This window comes from Bubalus bubalis, chromosome 18 (assembly GCF_019923935.1).
Source record: "Bubalus bubalis isolate 160015118507 breed Murrah chromosome 18, NDDB_SH_1, whole genome shotgun sequence".
NCBI classification, from domain to species: domain Eukaryota; kingdom Metazoa; phylum Chordata; class Mammalia; order Artiodactyla; family Bovidae; genus Bubalus; species Bubalus bubalis.
In genome coordinates, this window is record NC_059174.1 from 64,012,864 (window position 1) to 64,029,960 (window position 17,097).

General features: G+C 53.1%; 1 protein-coding gene across 1 annotated transcript; it reads right to left on the reverse strand.

Moving 5' to 3' along the window:
- Positions 1-1,028: 1,028 nt before the first annotated feature.
- Positions 1,029-13,426, reverse strand: LOC102395519. Its single transcript, XM_006078374.4, has 7 exons — positions 13,255-13,426; positions 10,936-11,025; positions 10,085-10,176; positions 8,013-8,118; positions 5,642-5,731; positions 3,472-3,563; positions 1,029-1,335 (listed from the first exon to the last, which is right to left on the reverse strand). The coding sequence occupies exons 2-7, from the start codon at positions 11,006-11,008 to the stop codon at positions 1,153-1,155; spliced, it is 636 nt and encodes a 211-aa protein (XP_006078436.1). The 5' UTR covers positions 11,009-11,025; positions 13,255-13,426; the 3' UTR covers positions 1,029-1,152.
- Positions 13,427-17,097: the final 3,671 nt, after the last annotated feature.

A 17,097-nucleotide genomic window follows, 5' to 3' on the forward strand; every position in this document is an offset into this window, starting at 1 on the left:
GTTTGGAGCAGCTCCTCACAGCTCTTCGAGAGGCTGTCTCCTGGGCTATAATCCCCACTAAACCCCCAGATAAAACCCTCACATTGTGCATTTTCACCTCAGTGAACACCTTCTATGGATTTTGTGGCGGTGGTTGTTAACTGGCACTATTGTGGCTACAGATACGTGCTACACACATATTCCAAGTATTTCTGCAGCATCTGAAGAGTTATGTGAAGGGAATTGGAAGGTCTGAGTGTTGAAAGAGGCTCTTTGACTCACAGGTGTGTGGCCATCTGGGAATCTCCCCGTCTCCACCTCTGTGAGGCGGATACCATGATGCTTAAGGGCGTAGACTCTGGAGCCAGCCTGCCTGGGTTTGAATGTTGGCTTGGCTCCTTCTGATCTGTGTGACCTGAAGCAAGTGATGTGGACTCTCTGTGCCTTGTTCTCTTATCTCAGAAAGAGGGATAATAGTAGAACCAGCCACAGGTTGTGAGAATTAAGTGGCTCAAAATGTGTAAAGACATTAGCTCAGTGCCTAACACAGGGTCAGTGCTCAAAAACATTTATCCTGCTAAAAACGGAGGGGATCCTAATCAAGAACTGAAGAATACATTTATTCACTCGTGTTCATCACATGTGCTGGGGATAAATTAACTTAATAGACTTGATCCGAGGTGGACACATTATCCATTCTCCTTTGCTATAATAACAAAAGCTGTTAGATGACACGGGATTGTCCAGCTAAGGACTACAGTTCCCAGCATCCCTTGCATCTAGATGTTACCATGTGACCGTCTCTGGCCAATGAGCTGTGAGGAAAAGTGATCTGGGCTTCTTCTAGGAGTCGCCCTTTGAAGGACTGAAGCGTGTCTTCCTCTCTCCTCATCCCCCTACTTGCCCCGAACCAGAATGTGGACTGGGTGTGGGGGTGAGCCCTCTCCAGCCACGTGGCACAGAGCACCGAGGTCAAAGGACCCTGGCTGCCCAACTCCACGGAGCTGCACCGCCCCGAGTCCTGGGAGTTTCACACACAGACCACAGCCTTGAGAGAGACAGCAAGTCGGGTTTATTGAAGCCGCTGTATTGGGGGATTTTACACTACGGTAGCCCAGCATGCATGATTCGGGGGCGCGCGGTCAGGAGCAGGAAGCGGAGGGCCCTCAGCGTTTAGGAAGCAGTGACGAAGCTGAGGCAGCACAGGGGGCACTCGCACACCTTGACCTCGCGGAACTCCAGCACAGGCAGAGGGACGAAGGTGCAATTCGGGTCCGATTTCGAACCGTCAGAAGGAACCTGGGGCTCAGACTCAGGGTCATCGGGTTCCACGTAATAGGTGAAGCAGACGCTCGGCTGGAAGGAAAGAGAACAGAGACACAGGGAAAGAACGGTGGTATCGCACTCTCAGGCCGTTCTGTGCAGTGTGTGTGTTTGGGGGGCATCTTGTGCATTGCAGGATGTTAAACACCATCACTGCCCTCTACCCACCAGGTGCTAGGAGCTTGCTTCCTTTACTTGTGACAAAGAAGAAATGTATCCCCACACTGAAGGTGTCCCCTGGGGGGTGAACTGCCTCTGGTTGAGAATCACTGCTTCGTCCCATCCTTACAGCGGTTAGGGAGAGGCAGGGACCGTCTGCCCCATACACACCCATGGATACAAGATGTAGGGTTCTCATCTCATAAGCTGACGGTTGGTTCCGTGGTGGGCACAGGACCCAAAATGAACTGGTCAGAAAGCTCTCTCTTTCTAGACTATTTGGCTCATCTATAAGCATCTCCCCACTGATTTCTTACTAGTTAGTTGCATAGAGAAAAGAAAAATCAGTAAGTATTCAGTGGAGAAATGTGATAAACATCTCGACTGAGTGGATCGAAATTCAAGTGCATTTAGCACATGGCATCACTTAGGTGGTGCTCCAAAGATCATAGCTTACCCTGAATCTCATTAGAGGGATAGCATAAAAATCAAACAAGTGTAGAAATAAAACAAAACAGAAAAAGCAATCAATATTGTGTGAGGTGTGACTCGGATGTTCAAAATTGTCTGTCATAAGAGGCAAAGGAAGACTGAGGAGATTGTCTAGCTCAAAGAGAACTAAAGATATATTGTGTGCATGCTCAGTTGCTTCAGTTCTGTCCACCTCTTTGCGACCCCATGGGCTGTAGCCCTGCAGGCGCCTCTGTCCATGGGATTCTCCAGGCAAGAAGACTGGAGTGGGTTGCCATTTCCTCCTCCAGGGGACCTTCCCAGCCCAGGAACCGAACCCATGTCTCTTACATCTCCTGCACTGGCAGGCGGGTTCTTTACAGGTAGTGCCACTTGGGAATCCCAGAGATACATTACCAAGTGCAATAGCTGGCCCCAGTTTTCCCCCAGGTAGGAGGGAAAAGAACACCAAATAGACTGCATGTAGTGAGAGAAGAAACCAAGAACATGGACAGCAGGTGAGATGGAAGTGCGTATCAGGGTTAAGACCTCAAAGGTCACAACAGGCCCACAGCTATATAAGAGAATATTCTTCTTCTAAAGTGAAACACACAGAGGAATAGGAGCATATATACATATATACATAGTACGTATATGAGAAAACATGCAAATAGAAAAAAATGATAACAACTGGCAAACTCGGATGATCTTTGTACTGTTTTTGTAAAATCTTTGATTACATTATTTCTTAACAAGATTTTCTAAAGAGTCCTCCCCGGGACTGCTGCAGGCACTAATAGGAAAGACGTTCTCACAGGCGTCTGACCCTCTGCCTCCCCTGACCCCTCCCCATGGGCCCCCTGCTTCTCACCAGGGTCCCTCCAGCCTCCCGCTTTGTGGGTCAAGAAGCCGAGACAGAGCAGACACCTCACTGGCAAAGTGTGAGTCACGTGCCAGCCCAGGACCAATCACCAGGCACGTTGGCACTGCCGGCTCTGATTGGTCAGGGGCGTACCTGGAGCTGGTCTGAGGATGGATCAGATCCACCCAAAGTGCACTGTATACTCTCGGGCTGATTAAATGAAGGAATGAATCAGGGAATGGTCCCTCCTGCAAAGGCAGCTGTGGCCTTTGCGCCGGACACGGGTTACATCGGATCTAGACAGGGGATATGTCGTTGCACATAGACATAGAGAAGGCTCTCACAAAACTACTCTAGTAGGGGAGACAAATGATTAAAAAGATAGCTGCAAGATATGCTCTCAGGTAGCAATAATAACGCTGAAGAAAATTCAGGAAGGCAAGAGGTCCGAGGGAAATGGGGCAAAAGTGAGCAAGGGAGGCTTCATGGAGGAGGTGATACTGGAAGTTGGAATTAGGAAAGAGAGGAGGCAGGAAAGAGGGCAGCACCCCCAAGAGGATGGGGGCACATCCTGGGGTGGGGGACAAGGGACACCAAGCCACCCAAGGGTCTCTCCTGGCCAGAGAGGGTGGTGGAGGTGCCTGACCTCTCATAACCTAGGGGATCTCTGGTCAAAGGGAGGAAACAAGCAGGCTTACCATGGGACAGAACGGCAGGACATTGAAAGACAGTCTTCCCTTCATTCCTCTGGGCTTCTTTCGAGGCTCATCAGGGTTCTCAGAAAGCAGGGCTGGGGAAGGAGGAAAGAGGCATGAGGCAATCGTGCCCTCTGAGGCTTGAGAAACTCAGTAATAATAAGATCTCCATCAGGAAACCAGTGACAAAAACTAATGTGTTGAGTGCGTGCCCTGAGCCAGGCACTCTTGCATACATTATACTGTAATATCTGATTTGGTTATTATCTTCATCCAACTTTACGGATGAAGAAACTGAGGCCCAGAGAGGTTAGGACACTTGCAGGAGGTTGCACAGCAATGCCTGCAATCACGCATTAAATTGCATCCTGAAGCTCCCCAGGGAACAGACGGAATGTCAGAGAACGAAGGGGCTGGAGTCAGACAACAGGGGGCTGTGGAGATAGTGATGCCCTGGGGTGCCCGTGTCCAGGAGGAAGGCACAGCTGATACACAGGTGCCCCTGTGGCATATCTCTCCAGAAAATACTTAGGTTTCCCCAAAGAAGATTTCCCCAAGGAAGACAATACTTTGGCCACCTGATGAGAAGAACTGACTCGTTGGAAAAGACCCTGATGCTGGGGGAGGCTGAAGGCAGGAGGAGAAGGGGTCGACAGAGAATAAGATGGTTGGATGGCATCACCAACCCGATGGGACATGACTTTGAGCAAGCTCTGGGAGTTGGTGATGGACAGGGAGGCTTGGCGTGCTGCAGTCCATGGGGCCGCAAAGAGTCGAACACGCCTGAGCCACTTAGCGCGCACAGCACAGACAGACCGCGCAATGCCAGGCAGCTGGAACACAAACCCGGCGTCTTGTGGAGGAGGGTCCCCGAGATGGACAGGGGACACAGTGCTTAAGGTCAAAGACCCCCAGGCAAGACGGGTTCAGATCCCACTGTGAGCTGATTACTCGCAGTTGTCAGCCTTCAGATTTCCCATCTGCAACATGAGGTCATTGGGGTCACCATCTCACAGGGCTGTTGTGGAGTGTGGGTGACTGGATGCAGGGGAAACACTGGGACTGGGCCTGGCATACGTGCCAGATGAGAATTAAGTGAAATAAGACAAAATAGGAAATGGAAGTGAGATACACAGTACACAGCGCATATCAGACATAAATGCACAGCACCAGATACACGCACATCCTTGTCTGTCTGAGCGAGCACAGAACATTCTGGAAGACGGGACGAGAAGCTGGGAAGCAGCTACCTCTGGCAAGAAAGTAGGTAGCTAGGGAAGGGGCTTGCATCTTATTTTGTATGATGGTTACATGCAGCTACAGATGTGTGGAAATAGAAGCAAAAACACGCATGGGACTATGCCAGGATCAGCGGGCCAGTTTTCACGCTGGACTATAATCCAATAAGATCAAATGACTGGGGAGAAATGGGATAAAGGGTCCGTGGAATTTCGATGAATTATGATGGCAACGTCTTGTGAATATAAAATGATTGCAAAGTAAAAGTTTTCACAAAAGGGAATGTCACAGCAAACCCAAGAGACCTCCCTCATGAGGCCAGACCACCAGCGGGACCAGCAAGGAGCTCTGTGCTCAGTCACTAAATCGTGTCTGACTCTTTGGGACTCCATGGACTGTAGCCCGCCAGGCTCCTCTGTCCATGGGATTCTCTGGCAAGAGCACTGGAGCGGGTTGCCATTTCCTTCTGCAGGGGATCTTCCCCAGCCAGGGAAACATGTGACTCCTGCGTTGGCAGGTGGGTTCTTTATCACGAGCGCCACCTGGGAAGCCCCCACTGCACTCCTTCCCACTGCTACGTCCTTGGTTCAGGCCTCCATCGCGTCTCAGATGAATGACCCTACAGCCCCTTGACCTGGCAACTGAGTGGAGGGTCAGCTGGCCCATGCAGGTGGCCACATGATAAAGGAGCCCAGACTGATTCCAGCTCCCAGGACGCAGCCCTGCAGGCTCTGAGCAGGGGACTGACGGACTCATGGACACGGGGTGATGTCGGGGAGGTTCCATTCAGGGCGCCCCTCAGGGCCCTCCCTCCTTAGAGGAGCCAGCGGCAGACACTCGAGGTTGGGGCCAGTCTTCAGGGTCCATGCTTCCCCATCAGCCTGGAGACCCCCCACTCCCGCCTGCCACAGGTTCCGCCCCTCGCGGGTCTCACCTCCTTTCTCCGGAGGCCTGGTCTGCACCTCCTCGGTCTCCTGGCCCTCGATGGTGCTCAGAGGCAGCATCATGGTACCACAGGTGCTCCCTGCGGACAGGAGACAGAGCAGTTAGTGCCTGGGCGGTGGAGCCGGGGGCCCGGGTGTGGCTCTCAGGGCTCGGGTGGACTCAGACAGCTCCATCCCCTCCTACGTCTCCAGGTCCCCAGCATCCAAGGGGACGTGCTGGCAATGCCTCCTGCTGGTTTCCTCCAAGGCCCAGGGTGTGATCTGGGGAGAGCGGTTGTCATGGCGCCTGGCAAGGACAAGGGCAGGGCTCGCGGTACCTGGGGCTCACCCCCCTTTAAAACTAGAACAACTGTGATACAAAGTGCTGGGACCAGGAAGCTGCAGCTCAGCTAACTGGGTATCCGAAGGGCCTCTGGAGGCTGGCATACAGCAGGCACTCAGTAAGTGCACCTCAAGGGCAGCATTACCATCACCATGTTTCAGCTCCGTCCCAGGGCTCCCAGGCAGCCTGCCCAGGGGGCTCAGACAGGCCCTCCCCTCCTGGCCTGGGTCCCTCCAGGTACAGGAGGCATCAGTCCCGCCATCAGGAGCGGGGTGAGGGGAGGGGCTGGGCCCCAGACCCCCAGCACAGCCCTGGGGCCGGGCCAGCCCTGCAGGGAGGGGGTTGGGCACAGGCTGACCCTAGCCCTTCCTGGGCAGAGCCCTGGTCAGTGTGTCTGAGAACTGTGGACTGGGTGGATTCCAGCCTGCCAGTCACTAGCAGGGAGATCTCAAGGATGAAGTTTGCCAGATTTCCCAAAATGATATTACAACAAATTCATAGCAAACTGAGACTTGAATTTCAGACACAGAAATCAGTTTTTACTGTAAGTCATATTGAAACACCATATGGGTCAGGTCTACATAAAAACTCATTTTTAAATTTATTTTGCTAAATGATGTTTAAGTATAGGCAAGTCCCATGAAATATTTGGAACATACTTATACTAAAAGGGAATTCACTATTTGTCTTAAATTCAAATTGAAGTAAGCATCCTGTATTTTACCTGGCAAGCCCCGATTCAGGGGTTTTTTAACCTCTTGTGCTGTCAGCTTTCCCGTCCATGAAAATGAGGAAAATAAATGATTAAACATGAGGATTAAATATGATTAAATACACACACACTCAGAACATACTATCTGGTAACTTAGAGTCAAACCTCGTCTTCGAAGCCTTCGTAAGATGCTTAAGACCCATCAGAGATCCTGACACATAATCGTGCAAATACAAGTGCGTCAAATAGCGGGAACACGCGGCCAGATATACTAACACACACAATTGTTACAACACACACAACTGTTGATCACTGTGGAAACCAGGGCTTACCGACACAAACACACCCGCAGACACACTGCAAGGAAACCCCCATGACCCCCATGACTCAGGTGGGCAGGCCTGCTTCTCAGAACTGAAGGACGGGCCTCTCAGGCAGTCCTGGTCATGCACACCATCCCCGCCCCCCCCCCCCCCCCACACACACAACACACAACTGCAGACGCATCAGCTGAGATTATCATTACACCTCACCCTCCCCAGTACACTTTTCCTCTGGGGGACCCCCAGGCCCACCCTCAGCCTCCCCCGGCCCCTCCCCCAGAGGCTGCCCCTCAGAACCGCGGGCCCCAAACGTGCTCCCAGCCCCCACCCGCAGCCACGCAGCCGCACAGAACCGCTGGAGGCGCAAAAGCTGTTTTCCAGGCGCACTCCTCATCTGTGAACCTTGCTCTGCGCCCTTAGTGAACCCCAAACTCATCCAGAGGGTCTCCTCGGCTCCCCACTCATCACACCGCCCTCTGGACTTGCCCAGAGTCATGTTCCCATCTTCTGTGTGGCCAATTCCTTACCTGAGCCCGATACCGACTGCCCTCTCTGGTGTGCAGAGCAAACCTGTGCCTCCCGCCTCCTCCAGCAAACTGCGAAGTCCCGGGTCCGCCCCTCCCGCCCCCCAAAACCTGGGGACCAGGACGCGGGCTCCCCCCCCCCACGCCTGCCCTGGAGGGGACCCCCGCCTCCGGACACCCCAGCCTCCTGTGTCCCCTCCAGGCTCCCCTCCTCCCAGTGGCCAGAGAAACCCTCGGACTCGAGCCGCCCCGCGACTCACGAGGGTCTGAGGACGCCCCCCGCCCTCAGGGGAGCCGGGGTTCCTGCAGGGCCCGCACCGCACGCGCCCTGGGGTCTCGGGGCCCCCAGGCAGCAGCCCAGAGCGCGCCCGCACCTCCTCACGGGGCGCTCCCGCCCTCCCCGCGGGGACCCCGCAGCGCCCTCCCGCGCCCCTCGCCCTGCTGGCGCAGAGCCCTCGGAGCTGCGGCCGCGGAACTGACCTCCGGCCCCGGGCTCGGTCTGGGCGTCTGGGCTGGAGCGCGCCGGCTTGCTCACGGCTTGTCCTGGGGGCGCGGGCAGGGCTGGCTCCGAAGAAGTCCAGGGCACCTGCGGGTGAACTCGCAGGAATGAAGAGCGCTGAGCGGCTCAGTGATAGGCACAATCCTGCACCTCCAGCGTTGGTCCCCCCAACACGAGCAGGTGGTTATCAGTGTGCCTGCCGCCAGTACGGGCGTGTTCGCATCACTTTTATTATTGGGGGGAGGGTCCCAGGCCTCATCCTCCTCACTGCTTAGAGAAACTGATACAGAGCTGGCCTTGGGCGGCTTTTAGGTGGAGGAGACTCAGTAGTGCACGCAGCAAGGGTAAGGAGTGGTTTTAAACGCCTTTCTCGAATATAAGGAAACATGCACCCCACACACCTAGAAACACATGTGTGTAGCATATACACTGGACCCAAACACAAAATATCTTTTACACACGGCTTCACACTCACAGTAGTTCAAGATTTCCCTCCTTTTTCTAACCATTTTCACACCTTTGCCAGTATTAATTTCAGTTTGCATCTATTCCAAGCAAGATCGGTCACTTTGGTGGTCAAAGGTGTCATGGCAAATCGTTTAGTGTTCCTGAACCATCCACTCTGTGTCCGAGCTACTGGACTTGGCATGAAAGCATCACAGACTCTCCCTAAGACGTGGGTGTAGTGTGTCAACAAGCTCTTATTTACTCAACAGGCTGTGGACTGGGTGGCCTTAATCGGCTCCCCCTTGACCTAGAGAATCTTCTGTGCCAGTTCCTGGAGTAGACAACTCCAAGGTGCTCTCTAGTGAATGGGTAGTTAGGGCAGCAATGTGAAAGGGTACACTTTGTGGATTTTCTTTAAAAATAAGAAATACTTTATGAAGATACGAATCCTGAGAATTGAAAGAGTCTAGTATGAAAGGAGCCATTGCGTCTTCACTATGTACAAAACTTGAAATAACCTTTAAAAACAGCACTCATGACACTCGGGTGTCTCTCCTGTATGAGGGATCATATTAATCCGTGTTTCATAGGACTCGGCATGGTTACATGAGCTCATCTATGTAAAGTGCTCACACCACGCCTGACAGGTCGAAGCTGCCCAGGAAATACTTTGTAAACCTGTGACTCTCGTGTTCTTTTCTAATAAGATTTTCTAATGCATCCTCCCCAGGGCTGCTGCAGGCACTAACAGGAAGACATTCTCGCAGGCATCTGACGCAGGGCCTCCCCTGACCTCTCCCCACGGCCCCCCAGGTTCTCACCAGGGTCCCTCCAGCCTCCCCTCCTGCCTGTTAAGAAGCCCAGAGACAGAGCAGACGCCTCCCTGGCCAAGTGCGAGTCATGTGCCAGACCAGGACCCATCACCGGGAATCTTGGCACTGCCAGCTCTAGCTGGTCAGGGGCCCAATCCTCAGCTGGTCTGAGGATGGGATCAGAGCCATCCAAAGTGCGTGCAGACAGGTGGTCCCCCAGAAAAGTCAAGGGGGTTAGTAGGAGAAGGAGGACTGGTACCCAGGGGGACACGGCCACAGCTGCCTCCGCAGGAGGGACCGTTCCCTAATTCATTCCTTCATTTAGTCAGCCCAAGTGTATACAGTGCCGGACGCTGGTTACATCTGTGCTAGGCATGGAATGAGTCATTGAAAAACAGAGGAGGGCCCTGCCCTCACAGAACTACTCTGGTAGGGGAGACAGATGATGAACACACAGACAGAAGGTATGCTGTCAAGCAGCAATAACTACTGTGAAAAAAAGTTCAGGGAGGCAGTGGATTGGCGAGAAATGGAATGAATGTGAGCAAGGGAGGCTTCATGGAGGAGGTGACACAGGAACAGAGATTGGAATTAGCAAAGAGAAGGAGGCAGAAAGGCGGGCAAAATCTTCAAGGAAGACTAGCCCCCACAGGATGGGGCCACGTCCGGGACAAGGCAGGGGCAAGGGGCACCCGGGCACCTAAGGGTCTCTGGTGGACAGAGAGGGTGGCCAATCCATGTGATCGCTCAGCCCAGGGGCCTCCGGTGAAAAGGGAGGGAGCAAGCAGGCTTACCACGGGGCAGAACGGCAGGACTCTGAAGGACACCGTTCCCTTCATTCTCTTGGACTTCTTGCGTGGAACATCAGCCTTCACAGAAAGCAAGACTGAGGGAGGAGGAAAGAGTCATGAGACCATCTGACTGTGAGACTTGAGAAACTCGGTAAGAATACAGTCTTCATCACAAAACCGGTAACAGGAGCTAATACGTTGAAGTATGTTCCAGACATGCTTTTAAGTATTATACACGTATTCGTTTATGTGGTTCTTCATAATAACTCTCTCTTCATAATAACTCTCAAGAATACTGAAGTGGGTTGCCATTTCCTTCTCCAGGGGATCTTCCCGACCCAGGGATCAAACCCTGGTCTGCCATGTTGAGGGCGGACTCTTTACTGACTGAGCCACCAGGGAAACCAATAACTCTCTGAGATGGGTATCATCATCAACCCACTTTAGAGATGAGCGAACTGAGGTACAGAAAGGTAGGGACACTTGTTGGAGGTCACCCAGGAGTGAGTGAGACCTGCATTCAATTGTATCCCAAAGGTCCCCAGGGAACAGACAGGAAGTGTCAGGGAGGGGAGGGGCTGGGGTAAGAAAACAGGGGTGTCCAGGCCACAAAAAAGGGGCCCAAACGGGCTCAGCTCCAAGGAGCTCCCTGCAGGCTCTGAGCGGGGCCATGACGGGACCCGCTGACGGGAGGTGATGTCAGGGAGGCCGCATCCTGGGTGTCCCTGCCCAGAAGAGCCAGTGGAGACATTTGGTGATGGGGCCAGTCTTCAGGGTCCATGCTTCCCCATCGCCTGTGCCTGGAGACCTCCCCACTCCCGCGTGCCACAGGTTCCGCCCCTCGCGGGTCTCACCTCCTTTCTCCGGAGGCCTGGTCTGCACCTCCTCGGTCTCCTGGCCCTCGATGGTGCTCAGAGGCAGCATCATGGGACCACAGGTGCTCCCTGCGGACAGGAGACAGTTAGTGCCTGGGCGGTGGAGCCAGGCGGCCGGGTGTGGCTCTCAGAGCTCAGGTGGACTCAGACAGCTCCATCCCCTCCCACGTCTCCAGGTCCCCAGCATCCAAAGGGACGTGCTGGCAATGCCTCCTGCTGGTTTCCTCCAAGGCCCAGGGTGTGATCTGGGGAGAGCGGTTGTCATGGCGCCTGGCAAGGGCCTGTGGTACCTGGGGCTCACCCCCCTTTAAAACTAGAACTGTGGCACGAAGTGCTGGGACCAGGAAGCTGCAGCTCAGCTAACTGGGTATCCAAAGGGCCTCTGGAGGCTGGCATACAGCAGGCACTCAGTAAGTGCACTCGTGGAGGAGTCCCAGTACTGTCTTTCGCATCCGTCCCAGGGCTCCCAGGCAGCCTGCCCAAGGGGTTCAGACAGGCCCTCCCCTCCTGTCCTGGGCCCCTCCAGGTATAGGAGGCTTCACTCCCTCCCTCAGGACCGGGGTGAGGGGAGGGGGCGGGCCCCAAACCCCCCAGCACAGCCCTGGGGCAGGGCCAGCCCTGCAGGGAGGGGGCTCCTCATGGGCCCCAGCATCACCCTGGGCAGGACGTGGGCCAGTGTGTCTGGGGGTGAGAACTGGGGGCTTCCACTCTTACAGTCACTAGCTGGGGGGTCTCAAGATTTAACAACAATAGCAAGAAAGACACAGCACCCTGAGATTTGCGTTTCAGACTCACAGATCATTTTTTCTTTTTAGTATAAGCCATATCCAAACACTATATGGGTCATGTCTACTAAAAACTAAGCATTTATTTATTTGGCTAAGTCATTTTTAAGTATATGCAAGTCCCACGGTATATTTGGAGTGTACTTATACCAAAAGATAATTCATTATTTATCTGACATTCATGTTTAAACATGTGCACTGCATTCTACCTGCAGCTCCTGATTCAGGGGTTATTTAACCTCTTGGGCTGGCAGCTTTCCCCTCATGAAAATGAGGACTATAAATGATTAAACATGAAAATTAAATGCAATTAAATACACACACATACTCAGAACACTCTGGTAACTTAGAGTCAAACCTCTTCCTTTAACCCTTTTGAAGAATCCTTTGACCCACCGCAGACCCTCACACATTAATCGTGCAAATACAAGGTGCGTCAAACAGTGGGAACACTCGACCAGTTACACAAATACAGGATTGTTAGTAACGCACACTTTGAGATGCAGACTGGGGGAACCATGGCCTAACGACACAAACACATCTGCAGACAAGCCCAGGAAAATTCAGAGACCCCACCACGCCTGCTGCTCAGTGCTGAGCACACTCCTCACAGGCAGTCCTGCTCACACTCACACACACATACACACACACACACCCTCCAGACAGGCACAGAGGCAGACCCCCAGGCTGGAGTGACGCCCCACCCTCCCCAGCACACTTTCCCTTTGGGGGACCCCCAGGCCCACCCTCAGCCTCGCCCGGCCCCTCCCCCAGAGGCTGCCCCTCAAAACCGCGGGCCCCAAACGTGCTCCCAGCCCCCACCCGCAGCCACGCAGGCGCACAGAACCACTGGAGGCGCAAAAGCTGTTTTCCACGCGCACTCCTCATCTGCGAGCCTCTGATGCGTCTCAGCGCACCTGCAAACACGTCCAGAGGGTCGCCCCTGCTCCCTACCCCTCAAAGTAACCCCCGCACTCCCCAGAACAGCCCCATGGCATCACTTCCCGTGTTCTGCCTGGCCCATTTGCTCGCTGACCCCTGACACCCCGCTGGCTTCCCAGGTTGGGAGCAGCCCCCGGACCTCCGCCTCCCCCATCAAACCGCAAAGTCCCCGGGTCCGCCTCTCTGGCCCCCAAAACATGGGGACCTGGCCCCGGCCCCCCCTCGGCCTGTCCTGCAGGGGGTCCCCGCCATCCCCGCCTCCGGACACCCCACTCCGGGAGGGGGGGCACTCTGTTCCGTCCAGGATTCACTCCTCCCAGTGGCCTCAGAAATCCTGGGGCCCGGAGTTGCCCAGGGGCTCAGAGGATTCGAGGGTCTCGATCGGCCTCAGGGGAGACTCGGGTTCCTGCAGGGCCCCCACCCCCGCGCCCTGGGGTCTCGGGGCCCCCAGGCAGCAGCCCCCGCTCCCGCACCTCCTCCCGGGGCGCCCCCGCCCTCCTCGCGGGGACCCCCCGCCCGCGCCCCCGCCCTGCGGGCGCAGACCCCGCGGAGCGGCGGCCGCGGGACTGACCTCGGGACCCGCTTCGGTCTGGGCGGCTGGGCAGGGCAGGCGGGCTGGCTCCGCGCGCGTCCTTGGCGCCTGAGCAGAGCCGGCTCCGGAGACGCTCGGGGACGCGGTGGACAAACGCGCGCGAATGAACAGCGCTGAGCGGCTCGGCGTCACGCACAAGCCCCAAGCCCGCCCCCAAGGCCGAGTCAGGTGGTTCAAACCGCCTCTGACACCAGCACAGGCGTCAGAGGTTCGCGGCAACTTGGTTATTAGTGGGGGAGGGTCGGGGGCCTCTGTGTCTCGGTTCGTTAGTGAAACCGATATAGGAGGTCGTGATGGGCAGGTCTTAAGGGGACGAGAATGACCTTGTGCAGGTCATAAGAGTACGTCAGTCAGTTAAGTCACTTAGTCGTCTCCAACGCTTTGAGACCCCGTGCACTGCAGCACACCAGGCCTCCCTATCCATCACCAACTCCTGGAACTTGCTCAAACCCATGTCCATCGAGTCAGTGATGCCATCCAACCATCTTATCCTCTGTCGTCCCCTTCTCCTCCTGCCTTCAATCTTTCCCAGCATCTTTCCAATGAGCCGGCTCTTTGCATCAGGTGGCCAAAGTATTGGTGCTTCAGCTTCAACATCAGTCCTTCCAATGAATATTCAGGGCTGATCTCCTTTAGATCTCCTTGGATCTCCTTGCAGTCCAAGGGACTCTCAAGAGTCTTCTCTAACACCACAGTTCAAAAGCATCAATTCTTCGGTGCTCAGCTTTCTTTATAGTTCAACTCTCACATCCATACATGACTACTGGAAAAGCCATAACTTTGACTAGATGGACATTTGTCGGCAAAGTAATGTCTCTGCTTTAATATGCTGTCTACTTTGGTCGTAGCTTTTCATTCAAGGAGTAAGCATCTTTTAATTTCATGGCTGCAGTCACCATCTGCAGTGATTTTAGAGCCCAAGAAAGCAAAGTCTGTCACTGTTTCCCCATCTATTTGCATGAAGTGATCGGACTGGATGCCATGAGCTTGGTTTTTGAATGTTGAGTATTAAGCCAACTTTTTCACTCTCCTCTTCCACTTTTATCAAGAGGCTCTGTCCTTCCTCTTTGCTTTCTGCCATAAGGATGGTGTTGTCTGCATATCTGAGGTTATTGATATTTCTCCCGGCAATCTTAATTTCAGCTTGTGCTTCATCCAGCCTGGCATTTTGCATGATATACTCTGCATATAAGTTAATGAAGCAGAGTGGCAATATACAGCCTTGACGTACTTCTTTCCCAGTTTTGAACCAGTTTGTCTTCCCATATCTGATTCTGTTGCTTCTTGACTCGCATACAGATTTCTCAGGAGGCATGTCAGGTGGTCTGGTATTCCCATCTCTTGAAGAATTTTCCACAGTTTGTTGTGATCCACACAGTGAAAGGCTTTAGCATAGTCAATGAAGCAGAAGTTGATATTTTTCTGGAATTCTCTTGCTTTTTTTTATGATCCAACAGATGTCAGCAATTTGGTCTCTGGTTCCTCTGCCTTTTCTGAATCCAGCTTGAACATCTGGAAGTTCTCAGTGCATGTACTGTTGAAGCCTAGCTTGGAGAATTTTGAGCATTACTTTGCTGGTGTGTGAGTTGAGTGCAATTGTGTGGTAGTTTGAACATTCTTTGACTTTGGCTTCCTTTGGGATTGGAATGGAAACTGACCTTTTGCAGTCCTGTGGCCACTGCTGAGTTTCCCAAATTTGCTGTCATATTGAGCGCAGCACTTTCACAGCATCATCTTTTAGGATTTGTAACAGCTCAGTAAGAGTAAGTAGTGGTTCTAAACTTGTGCTTAGAGTAGGAAGAGATGCCACACAGGCAGAAACACGTGTATGTGTTAATAGCATGTGTATTGGGCTCAAACACAGAAGTTCTGGGTTTCCCTCCTTTTCTAACCATTCTCACGCCCTCACCCCTACTGATTTCCGGTTGGCCTCATCAGTTCCGGGTGAGTCACCTTTCTTGGCCAGAGGGTGTGTGGCAGGTATTTTAGAATCCTGGGTCTGTGTCGCAGCTGCTCCTCTTTTGCATGAAAGCATCCCAGACCCTACCTAAGGATGACTGTGGCTGTGTCAACACACCCTTATTTACACAAACAGGCTCGGGGCTGGATGGCCATGGTCTGCCCACCTCTGACCTGGAGAATTTTCTGTACCAGCTCCTGCAGTACATAAAGTCAAGCTGCTCTCTCGCAAAAGGGCAGTTTGCGAAGAAAAGTGAACAGATAAACTGCTTTAAAGCAAGAAATATTTTATGAAAATTTGAATGTTTAGTCAAGGCTATAGTTTTTCCCGTGGTCATGTATGGATGTGAGAGTTGGACTGTGAAGAAGGCTGAGTGCTGAAGAATTGTTGCTTTTGAACTGTGGTGTTGGAGAAGACTCTTGAGAGTCCCTTGGACTGCAAGGAGATCCAACCAGCCCATCCTAAAGGAAATCAGTCCTGGGTGTTCATTGGAAGGACTGATGAAGCTGAAACTCCAATCCTTTGGCCACCTGATGTGAAGAGTTGACTCATTGGAAAAGACTCTGATGCTGGGAGGGATTGGGGGCAGGAGGAGAAGGGGACGACAGGGGATGAGATGGCTGGACGGCATCACAGACTCGATGGACGTGAGTTTGAGTGAACTCTGGGAGTTGGTGATGGACAGGGAGGCCTGGCATGCTGCAGTCCATGGGATGACAAAGAGTTGGACACGACTGAGCGACTGAACTGAACTGAGCATACAAATAGGCACATAGTGTGGGATTTGGCAGAAAATTTAAAATGGCGGTGTTTTTAAAAAGCTCCTCTGAGCCATGCTTTTCTCTCCAATAAATTGGGGATCATATTAGCTCCTATTTCCTAGGGCTCTGGTGACAATTACATGAGCTCATCTAAGTAAAGTGCTCAGCGCCATGAGTGACAGGCGGAAGCGCCTGGGAAATGTCACCATTTATCTAACATCAGCAGTAACCGATCGGTTAATCTGGCCCAGGCAGGGGAGGTGTCCTGTGGACAGGGCACTGGGCACCCTGAGATTCAAAGTGACCAGAGGACGCTGCGTGGAGCCAAGAGTCCCCAAGATCCACCGATGAGATTGCTCCATGAGACTGTGCTCCTTCAGGCTCTCCCAGCAGCGAGCGCACAGCCTCACTTCTGAAGGCTGCACTGTATGATCATTCTGATAATCTAAGAGATCTAAAGCGTTTCCCTGGTGGCTCGTTGGTGAAGAATCTGCCTGCAGTGCAGGAGATGTAGGAGTTGCGGGTTCAATCCCTGGATCAGGAAGATCCTCTGGGGAAGGAAATGGCAACCCACTCCAGTATTCTTGCCTGGAAAATTCCATGGACAGAGGAGCCTGGTGGGCTACAGTCTATGGGGTGGCAAAGAGTTGGACAGGACTGAGCACTCAGCACAGCACAAGAGATCTAAGCCAGTACTGACACAGATCCGTCGGTGACCATGGAAATGTTCTGTATCTGTGGTGTCCAGTGCAGTAGCCACTGGCCAAGCTGGGCCCCTGAAATGTCCTGGATTCCTTTACATTGAAGGATCCACATGAAGTTATTGTGCTGGAGGCAAGAAAATTAAACCCGGATCCCTCTCAAATGCAATTCCATGGTCACTGAAGGATCTGTGTCATGACTGGTTTCCTGGGCACTTTCCATCTGTCAGGTGTGGTACTGAGCACTTTACATAGATGAGCTCAAGTAACCTTCACCAGAGTCCTATAAAATAGGAACGAAAATGACCCCTAATTTATAGGAAAGATCCCTAGGCTCATGAAAGCTGTTTTTAAAGGTGGTTGTTTCAAATTTTGCACATATATCAAGAATATATTACTA